At 28.6% G+C, this 11,523-nt stretch overlaps 3 protein-coding genes across 4 annotated transcripts in view; all 3 read right to left on the bottom strand.

Annotated features, from left to right (window-relative positions):
* Positions 1-2: 2 nt before the first annotated feature.
* On the bottom strand, positions 3-1,313 carry LOC119678085 (leucine-rich repeat transmembrane neuronal protein 2-like; the record flags this gene model as incomplete). Its single annotated transcript, XM_038089743.1, has 1 exon — positions 3-1,313. A coding segment is annotated over exon 1 (1,278 nt), but the record flags the coding sequence as incomplete, so codon positions are not given.
* A 2,864-nt stretch (positions 1,314-4,177) lies between these two features.
* Positions 4,178-4,496, bottom strand: LOC119665800 (pupal cuticle protein C1B-like). Of its 2 annotated transcripts, XM_038075053.1 has the most exons (2): positions 4,404-4,496; positions 4,178-4,331 (listed from the first exon to the last, which is right to left on the bottom strand). In XM_038075053.1, exons 1-2 carry the CDS (start codon positions 4,494-4,496, stop codon positions 4,200-4,202), a joined length of 225 nt encoding a protein of 74 aa, XP_037930981.1. In that variant the 3' UTR covers positions 4,178-4,199. The 2 variants fall into 2 exon arrangements, with proteins under 2 accessions (XP_037930981.1, XP_037930978.1); XM_038075050.1 differs by having other exon boundaries at positions 4,178-4,496.
* A 3,828-nt stretch (positions 4,497-8,324) lies between these two features.
* LOC119678074 (cilia- and flagella-associated protein 45-like) overlaps positions 8,325-11,523 on the bottom strand; it is a 9,416-nt gene continuing 6,217 nt past the window's right edge. Inside the window, exon 2 of the mRNA XM_038089730.1 lies at positions 8,325-8,849. Within this exon, the coding sequence (XP_037945658.1) occupies positions 8,325-8,849 (525 nt within the window). The remainder of the gene's footprint in view (positions 8,850-11,523) is intronic.

Raw genomic sequence — 11,523 nt, 5'->3', positions numbered from 1 at the left:
TTTTGTGATATGCCGAGTGTTGATAGATTTTGAAAAGCCATAGCGAAGCTGTGTTTGCCTTGTATTTCGGTTAAATTATTACCGTCCACATAGAATTGAACAAGGTTTATCATATATGGTACAAAAATGTCTAAATTTAAAGTAGTCAAATTGTTGAAAGATAGATCCAGTACTTCTAGATGTACTTGCTTGGAAAACATGCCGAAAGCAATATACTTCAATCCAATATTTCTTAAAATTAGTTTACGTAAACGTTTCAAATTGTCAAAGGTAGTTATGTTTAACTGTCCAATTTTGTTGTGGGATAGACTAAGTTCTAGTAACCCGGAAGCTTTAGTTATATTTTTAATATCACTTATGTTGTTGTGAGCCAGAAATAAACTCTCCAAAAATAATGAGTTAATCATATGTATTGTAGAGATGTGATTGTTCTCTGCATGCACATATTTAGTACCATTGATAAAAATCGAAGTCAGATTGTTTTCATTAATTTCCAGATGACGCATTATGCTTTTATTGGATAAAGAAAATTCAGTAAAACGATTTGTTGAAATAAACAGATCATCTAAACTATATGACCGGTAAAATGTATTAGGATCGATAGTTCGCAGTTTATTGCCTATCAAATTCACTTCATGTAAAAGAAACAAATCGTAAAATACTTCTGGTGCAATATGTTCCAGTAAATTGTTTTCCAAACGGACGACGTTTAAGAAGAGATTATCTTTAAAAAGAGAACTCGGAATTTCTTTAAGCTGGTTGGCACATAACATAATTGAGTTGAGGTGCTTTAAGCCATTGAAAGAAAATTCGCTCAACTCCTCTAATTTATTGTGGCACAAATCCAAGCGCAGCAAACTATTGGCTCCCACAAATACAGAAGTGCTGATTTTGGTCAGTTCATTACCAGCGAGGTTGAGAAAGGTTAAGTTACCAGCCGAACTAAATGTGTTGCGGGTTATTTCTAAAATCTGTGTTGCAGATGCATCCAGTGTTTGTAAATGCGGGAACTCCTCAAATAATTTGAAAGGTATATACAGCAGCGATGATTCGTAGAATTTCATGAATTTTATAGAACTAACAACCCAGCCTGAATAATTGCGAATTTTCACATTTTGATTATGATTTACTTTAAAGTTACTAATTGTACAAAACGGTTTTTCAACATCATAGTAATCCTCACTGTCGATTTCATCACACTCAAGTGACAAATCTTGTTGGCAATTCACACTGCATAGGCAAAATGTCAAAAATAAAAGCACAATTTTTCTTAAGTTCATTTTAGATATCCTCGAAAATTAACGCGTCTTAATATATCCGAATGCATTCGTTGAAGCGCCTTTAAACAACTAAACGAGATTTGATGCATTTTGCATTAATTTGTTCCGAGTAGTTTTTTATCAATTTTTCATAAATAATTTTCATACATTTCCGTTTCTTAAAGAAAGTGATAAGAAACTGAAGAAAATAATGAAATATTATGAGAAAAATCCATTTTTTTAGTTTTAATATGTCAATCTGACTGGCGGCATCGGTTATTATTTCAGAGTAGAAGAGTAAAAGAATTTTAAGTGTTAGGGATTGGATAACAATTATGTTATGTGTAATGGTACGAGAGCAGAACAAATTTTTTTCTCAGACACATACTAAACACGTGGTTCAATTTCGTAGTAACTTTTAGTCTATAATGGATCTGTTTATTAACCCCTGCTCATCAATTTTCACTTCTTCTATGTACTTTATTATATACTCATTTGAAGTCCATACTGCACAAAAACTTTGCTAAATTTCATTATTTAGTTAAACAAAGAAATAATTAAAGAAGAAAGAAATAATTAAAGTACATTAGTAACAGAATATTCTATGCTATATGTAGTATATATGTTACATCGGAGACTGATCAAACTGAACTACTTACTTTTATAGTACTATTTCAGTGACGTATGTCAAATACAATTGTCATTCAAGGTACTATAAAGTTACATAAAATTTTGCCATTTTATTATATGTAACACTTAACAACCGCTGAACGTGCTGAGTGTTGCGAGTATTTTTTTTGCTAATATAAAAGAAAAAATTGCGACTTGTGTTGAACGTCAAATGTTCTAAGTAGAAATCTTTCTGAGAAATCAGTTCCTTGTCTGGAGGAAGCCGAATAGTGAGATAATAAATATTTGATCATTTCTTATACGCCTTCATCCCATTAATTTTTATTGAAACAACTATTCTTATACATGTTGAAAAAAGATACAAAAATTTTTATATTTCATATTATTATGTTATCAGAATTCTTAGTATCGCATCTGTCCAGTTCATCAGCCCTACAATTTCTTGCAATATAAATGTTACCTGAAACCCAAATTAGAAGAGAACTTAACTTTGCTTTACTTAATTAATTGAGAGTTGGGTGATTCAATAAAATAGAGATTAATATTGTAACTATCCATTGTCTATATTCCATGTTATATTATAACTTACCATCTTAGCTGCGTTTGGATTGCTTCAACTACAGTATGAAAAATATTGTATTTCAATAGTCTTGTAATCCAAATCGAATTGACATGTTATTGGAATATATATCAGCAGCTTTGAGCGGTGCCTGAGAACGTAAGTCCCCAAAAGTGATAAACCTCTAACATATTAATATATTTACTACTTTTAAAAGCAAAAAAATTATAATTAAACAAATTAGTCGTGGAGTAACATTAGCATGACTTTCTCAACATTACGTTCCTAGATTAATTTTAATACATAAGAAAGAATATATAAATCATGCAACAATTAATCCCTTTACAAATAGAATAGTATTGAGATTTAACAATTAAAAATAAAAATATATAATTAATTAATTCAATTATTCTATAGTTGGTTTATGATTTCGTTGTAATATAAACACAGCAAGGGAATTTGTTAATAAAACTTTCATAGCAAATTAACAAAACTACAAAAAAATGTGAGAATATAAAAATCAAGTACGGTTTTGGGTTAGTTGGGTGATGAACGCTGACTCTAAGCTTCAAATTTGGCAGGGCACGAATTCGATTCCTGGTACTTGCAGTCTCAAAAAATTATTCACAAATAATTAAATATAAGACTTATTTCCAAGACCACTGATGATAGGTATTTGATAATACTCAAAATAGCTGTATGGTCAGCCAAAACTTCAATTAATTAAAATAATATAAAATGAAAATTTGTTGTTGTAATTCACTACTGTTCGAAAAATCTCTCTACAAATTATTAAGTCAATAAAATATTTATGCAGAGAACTCTGAAAATTTAATCTTTTCAACAAAAATAATAAAAAATTATAATAGTATAAGTTTCTTTATTCCATTAAATTCATTTATATATATAAACCATTGCAATGATAAGAATGCTGTACAGTTTTCTTATCAAACTCGCGAAATTCGAACTTTGTAGTAGAGTGTTTTCATATTTCTTGAAAAGTACTTCTTTCATTTACATAATGCTAGAGTTCTGATAAGAATGGATTATTCTTATTATTTATAATTTTTCATTCATTCACAATTTCTTTGTTCAAAAAGAATAAAAACAGTTGAGAATCGCAAATATATTTAATGCAGCGGACCTAGGGCAAGGGTAAAATTATATAAAATTCTCGACTGGAATGGAAAGATATAACAACCTTGAAAATCTGTTTTAAGTGTGCAGTAAAGCATATAGTTTGAAATAAGTAAATAATTACATAAAGCGATGTAGTGGAAGAAGTGGGAAAGCAATTATAATATATATAAAAAAAATAAATTAAAAAAAAAATATTATTTTAAAAGATTTGGAAGATAAGAACGGAAGAATTCGATTGTATAAAGTTCGAAACCAAGTGCAATACTTCTTGCTGTAATGACATATTTTTGAAAAATGCTTGATATATTTTTATATTACTGAATAATATGATGAACTACATAGAAATTAATTTTAATTAGTAATAACTATTAAAGTAAATCGAAAACCTGACTATTTAAACTTAGATTAAAGAAAGGTTTTAATAAGAAATTCATTAAGTTGAAACACTATTATTATTAAAAGAAGATATTTCCATGTTAAAGAAATTGTTTTTATTTTTATTAGCCTTTCAATTTCATTTATAATATTCTTTTTTTAACCCGAAAATCAACATAGTCCTTATATCATCGTTCAGCCATCACAATCCAATACAAGATATTCGCTTGTTACAATTATTTTCTCAACAAAACAGGAGCAGTGTATGCAGCAGCGGTGTAAGGTGCAGCATATGATGCAGCTACGTAGGGTGATGCAACGTATGGTGAAGCAACGTATGGTGAAGCAACATATGGTGATGCAGCTACGTAAGGAGCAGCGAAGTTTCCGTGATATTCCCGCGAGTACACAGCTGATGCAAGTGGTGCGGCAGAAACGATAGGTGCCGAATATGCCAAAGGCGCTACTAATCCAGGCTTAGCGGCAACAAAAGCAATGCAGGCCATCAAAACAATTGCGAAATATTTGAACATTTTGAAGTGTTTAGTTTTAAACGACTTAGGCTTTGTGATAACAAGAACGAACTGAAGTGTTTACTGTCATCAATTGTGAACTACCGCCAGCATTTATAGTAAACCATTAAGTAACATAATGTGGTATTCAAGAACCTTGGCTTAGCGTACGCATTCCACAAATTCCTTGACTACCATCCAAACTAAGGCGGAATAATTATGCATAAGCGAATAATTAGCACGTGTCAAGTACAACCAGAAATTTAACCACAAACGGCCCAAAGTCGAAAGGCAATAATTAAGCATTGGAAGCGTCAGTCAGTGAATTATGCAATGTTAGTGAACAATAAAAAAAACATTATTTTTGACAATATTTCTACTTAGTTTAGTTTTTTCTTTTGGATTAATTGTTGTTGTTGTTGCCAAGTTACCAGTACGCGCCACGTGACACGCATCCTAATGAAGCGGCTTAGAGAGACGATACGTGTGAATTGCTATTGTCTTTGGTTTATTCGTTTAATAAATGGAATTTGCAGGAAAAGCCAATATACTGTTCCAGCTGAATAAGCAAAAAGCTTTTGGAATAATCTCTATGGAATTCTGACTAATTCTTGAAATTATTAGAAATTATCACTTGGAAAGTGTGACAGAAAAACTAGTTCTTTAACTAATCTTTAACGAATGTCTCATCATTTTTTAATGCGAATTATTGCATTAATTATAAATTGGATGAGTACTTATTGAGATACCATATCACTGTTGACCTGCAAACTTTTTCATAACTAGCGAGAAGACACACTTTCTTTTGGCAGAGATTAAGCATAACCTTCAAATAATCTTACAGCTAAGCCAAGCGATACATCCTTCGTTTATCTAAACAGCTAAAGTAAATAAAAGAAACTAAATGCATAGTTCATATCAAACGATTAAGAAATTTTCGAACTAGAATCAAATAGATTAGAATATTGTAGAGTTCTGTGTTCTTAAAAGAGCACTACTGCACTACTAAATCTGCAGAAGTTAAAGAATATAATAGTTGATTTTCAATCAAAATATATCATTATTATTATTATTATTATTGACTTATTATTGGTCATGACTTCGGTTAACAATATATTAGGAAACCTAAGCTAAACAGTCCAAATTGAAAATGGATTCCTGCTTCACAAATGTACAGCATGATCTACTTACTTAGTTGACTATTACAGACTTGAGTCACTTTCGGTATTTACGCTGGGTCCCAAATAAACAGAGTCTTTCACAACTTTGAATATATAATTGTCAACAGGACGTAGGTCTTAAAATGCTCAGGAAATTTATTTGTTGACAAAAAGTACGCTGTTGTCTTCATTTACCGCAGGATCCATTTTCTTCGCTTGTTTTTCTAAGTTTGAAAAATCGGCACTAAAGACGCGAATGTTCAGGCCAACGATATTATCTAATTCATAATTTTTAAGCACTACTTTGGTGACATACATCAAAAAGATCTGCTACCACTCATTTACTTCAAGATTTGAATTATTTAATATACGAAAACAAAACTTTTTGAGTATTTTCCAAAAGTGTTTGGTTTATTTAAAGGTAAGCTTAAATCTGGAACCCATTTTTCTCAAGCACATCCTGTTTTCTAACAATAAAGAGTTAAATTTCAAAAATTGAGGTTTTGAAGGATACATACATAAATTTTATTTTTGCCGCACAGTATAAAGGTATTAAATTTGTAAAAATTTACTACAAAAATTTCGCAACAGATATATATTATATAGTATGAGGGGATTATAATAATTATAATCGCCCATTGAGTACAATACTTAATACAAAGATGATAATTCGAGAGTAGGTACTTTTTGCGCATTATGACGAGTTTATTATATTATAGTTGTAATAGCACATATAAGTACTAAGTAATAGTACTACGGTATAAGGAGAACTGTGTAAAAATTTGACTAAAATAAATCCAGACAATTAGACGTTATCGAAAAATATGCATAACTAAAAATAGAATAAGATATGTTTCTATTATATACCTTAAACGAAATGGACAACATTATGATTTTCCTATATAATATTTGGGAGTAATTTACATCCACCTAAAATTCAGTTAATATTAAAACCATATCTATAGCCAGCAGACCAGGCAATGCGTAGAAAATGCTCTGATTAGGTGATTGAACAATAGCGTGTAGATCACAATATTTCGTTGAATCTTCGTGATATTTCGATACCTGCTTGGATATTTTCACTGTCCCTGCTGCCAGTTGGCACAGTTTCGTTTGTTGATATATAATGAAAAATCTTTTAGTTATGGAGACATGTTAGTATGATCTTAATGGCAATCATATATTTTTCTAAAAGATGACGAACAAAAAGTAATACATTTTGTAAACAGTGTATATCAAGACTTAACTATAGTCGATATTAAAAATTGTTACTGTATTAATATGATTTCGATGTGTTATGATATCAAGATAGTTCATTGAAAAAGATGTGGTTGAACAACTACAATGGTTAATATATATCATTTAATATATATAATTTATCATCCATCTTAAAAATACTGAAAGAGTTTCATTGTCTATAGGTAATTGTACTATTCTACAAGAAGCATCTTAGATTTCGGACAGAGTTGAAAGATACGCGATACTGGACAGCAACCTAAACCGGTGAATATATAATTTTTTTTTTTATTAAAATAACCATAATTATTTAACAATAGCTACTAGAAAAATTATGAACTCTTAATATGGAAAAGTTTAAATATATATACTAAAGTAAACAAATGACACTGAGTAAGTGATTAATTAGTTTTTAACATAACAAAAGTCTTAAATATTCATTCATGATACATCAAATATTTTTTTTAAAACTATATATTACATTCCATAATATATTACTTCTAAATTCAAGCCTAAAAATGTACTAAAACTATTTACGTATTAAACTGAATAAAAAGTATCTGAGAAATATGCTTCATTTTATAGTAGCATTTCTTAAAATTCAAGTGTATGCATAAAATATTACTACCTCTATGGTATTAGGTAGAATTTTAAAAAATACTTTCATTTCATATATTCTATATAATTTTTTTTTAAATACAAAATTAATTACAAAATCGTTGTAAAATATATCAAATAAATTTGTTGTTTGTTATAAAATACACAAATAACTGCTCATTACTGGTATTACTTAAAACTCAAGACTATAAAATTATTTCACCTTATTTCATAATTTCCAAATACCACGAAATATATCTTACCTACCTGGAGAATACCTTAATTTGGTTACTTCTGTTAATAATTCCTTAACCCATTAAGTACCAAACAATTTCACCTGGAATTTAACGGTGAAATTTCCTTAGTATATTTGAATAAACAGTTTAAATAAATAAATAATGAGAAGAGTTTTCATATTTATTTAAAAGAACTTTCACTTTATCTTTACCTAAATAGATAAAATATTCTTTGAATATTAAAAAATATTCAAAGCTAGCCGTGTGGTGCAACACACGGTAGTCCGAAATGGGTTAATAAATAAGTTTGAGTTTCCTTGAGTGAACATTTATTTATTCAATTTATTTATTTTATATTATTTATTTAAATATTAGTTTAAATATTGTATTCTTATTTTTATAAATGTTTTTTAATATATTTTATTTTTTGAATATGTTTATATTTATTTTAAATTGATTTTATTTAATATTAATATATATTAAAAAAATTTTAATTACAATATTTTTTTATTTAAGATATATAATAGCTCAGAATGAATAATCAAGTCGTTTCAAAAGAAAATTTATTTCAATTTTATACTAACATAGATACTATTATACAGCAGTTAAAGCTCGTTTAACTATCTTCCATAAATTTGTGTATATATTCTAGTGAAACCAAAATTGCCATTCGTTTGGAAATTTACAGTGAAACCTAAACCAAAAGTTAAATTTGCTAAAGGTCGAAAAAAGTAACCACTTTGAGCTTGTGGCTTCTTACGATTCGATATTGTCTGAGCGACAGTCGTATATAACGTACTAGCAGAGTCCTGCAATCCAGTAACTATATTATGCATTGATGTATAAAACCCATTGAAGCTAGGCGTTATTATATGCGGCATAGAGACATTCGGCCAGCTTGGTAAGCTCACATTTCTCCAAAGATTTTGTGGCCATGAAATATCAGGCAACCAAATCCATTCTGTCATATTAAAAATTTTTTGATTTGCATTAATATTCTCGAATTGTTGTGCAAATGCTGAGTCCTCTTTAACTTCATTTGTTTCAATTTCATATCCATCGGTTGCTATTCTAGCCGTTAAATATGGCGTATTATCAAGAGCACGCGATTTTATGCAGTCGATATTTAGTAAAAGTATAAGTAACTATAAAATACGATATATTTATATAAAATATGTATATATTTATATAAAATACGATATATATACAAAATTTAATACACACCAAATACAGATATATTTGTAATTTTTGCATTTAGATTCTGATCCTTTAACCCAGTTTAGATTAAATGCAATAAGACACTGTTTTGAAATTTAATGCACCTATAACTTTTATTTATAAGCAAAGGTCTAGAACTACTTTTAATTTTTTTACTAATCCTTTCAACTAAAGAAAAATGTCTTGCCCCTAAACAGAAGCAAAATAAGTTTGTGATATATAATGACAAGTCATTTAGACAGTTTTAATTAAGATTAAAATATAGTAGAATCTTTTCATATTTCTTTGGTAGCGCTTATATGAATTACATTAAAGAAAAATTTGAATTACACTAAAGAAAAATATTAGTAAAATAAATTTAAATTCATACAGAGATTACTCATGCTACTATTAACTGATACCGATGAATGGTAAATTATCAGCTTATTGTGTGATATTATCACATTTTTGATATTTTTAATAGAAGAGGAAGAGGGAATTTCATTTTCAATACTAGAATATTTCAATACAGGGTGTGAAGGCCATTTCATTTAAAGAAAGTCTTCAGATATGGTTCTTATTATTTGCTTTATCTTTTATCAATGCAGTTAAGATTATTTTCCATTGGGTATTTTTCGATATTCTTACTACTTAGATGATAGCAAGGTACCCCAACTATGATCCTCCGATCGTTAGATTGGAAATAAAGTTGTAGTTTAGAATATCTAGCCATGTGGAGTTGTTATTATTTACAATTAGAGTTTATATCTTCATCGTACAAATATTTTTCAATTTGATTTTAAGTCTTTTATTCTATCATAATACACGTGCAGTGTGGTAGATGCATATTCATTCGTTGAAGGATCATATCATATTCTTAATATCCTTAAAATATATCATATCCTTAAAAAATCCTGAAGTTTTAATAAATTGCTAATGTAAAGAGCTAAGTCATACTTTCGTTTACAGAGAGTCACAATTTTCCGTAATATGAAACACCTTAACTAACCTTACAATTTCAACAAAATAGAGATAAGACTTCTAGTCAAAGTTTTTGTATTTGACGGTGCATTACATGGATCCGTCTCTAATAAGGAACTTGCAAACAAAAGTAGGTAGAAGTACTGGGAGGTCCTCTATCAACAATCACTATGGTTCATCCAATTTGATATAACTTTATTTTTCAGTTATTTTTTTATTTCTTTATTTAACTGATTTGTTGAGCAAACATATCAACTAAAGTGCTTTTTTGCGTTACTTCTAAATAACATCTAAATCTTTTTGTTTTTGTAAGTTTTCAAATTCTCAAAAATTTATTTTAGGATATCAAACATGATTTTAAAATTCGATGAACCTTACTTCGGTTCTGATTTATTTTAATACTCATATTAAGATATAAGTTTTGATTAAATATTCTAAAAATAAGTTAAAAGTAATATTTTCTTTGGGTATAATATTAATTATTTTGACCAATCATTCAGTTTGTTGAACATCTTTTAAATTTTATTTTCATTTAAAAAGATGTAAAAGCTTGAGATACGCCTACTTTGGATATCAAGAGATTTACTTGTAATTAGTTGGGATATGAATTTAAATATGAAGTTCACTCCCTCTAAAAAGTTAAGCAAATTAAAAATTTTAAAAATAATAGAAAATATAATTTCTTTTTATTTTTATTTTTGATTTATAAGTTAAGGTAACAGTTAAGGTGCCGAGTTAAGGTGCCAGTAATGTTTTTGGCAAACTGTGACCGATTAATGTTAACCTAATATTAATATACGTCGATAGGCAATTAGGCAGTAGGTAATATTAGCTAACTATTCCAATGCTTTAGACCAATGCTTTTACAACCTCATCTCTCAATCTTTCTCTATTCTTCGCCACTCTTCTTTAATCCTGTATTGCTAAAGTTTTTAAATCACTTCATTGAGCATCAAACTATACTTTTCTAGGTCTCGACCTTCTTTTACTATTTCACACTCTGATAAAAACTTATTTCGCTGCTTTTTTGATAGTATTATTACTTAGTGGGTTAACATTTTTTGATATATCTTATTAAGTTTGAACTCAATATTAATCTTTATATCACCGAATTGAAGCGAGCCACTTGCCTGTTTCATATATTTTGCGTTAATACATGATCAGGCATATGCCTGCGTATACGGCTTTAATATCTTATATTTATATCTGAAAAGCTTGGCGATGTGGCCGGTATTCAGTATATTAAAACTTTCTTTTAACGCATTTGTTGATCTCATAAGAAAATAAAAATATAACATGTATTGTTACACAATTTTATAGATTATATACTATATTTTTTGTTTCACAATTTTTCTTCTATCACTGACTGTTTTCCTAAATCAAAATGTAAAAATAATGTATTTATATTATATCTACAGTAAAAAAAATTTGTACTATTTTTGTCTAAAAGCGTCTTTCAGATAAACTTTGACAATCTGTGTATCTGTAGATACAGAATATGGAACTGCCTCCTATACGATTTTGTCCTGCTTTGGCCAAAGAATCATTTTCCAATTTTTTGGGATACTCCCAAAAAAACACCTTGTATATTCAATAATGACTATTGCAATAATGTTTATTTATATATATATGACTATTTTG

The sequence above is a fragment of the Teleopsis dalmanni genome, chromosome 1, assembly GCF_002237135.1.
Source record: "Teleopsis dalmanni isolate 2A chromosome 1, ASM223713v2, whole genome shotgun sequence".
Lineage (NCBI taxonomy): Eukaryota > Metazoa > Arthropoda > Insecta > Diptera > Diopsidae > Teleopsis > Teleopsis dalmanni.
The sequence above is the reverse complement of the archived record's forward strand: the minus strand, read 5'-3'. Positions and strand labels throughout refer to the sequence as shown.

Coding starts and splice junctions, on each gene's coding strand:
- LOC119665800 (XM_038075050.1), bottom strand. CDS start 4,496: ATGTTCAAATATTTCGCAATTGTTTTGATGGCCTGCATTGCTTTTGTT.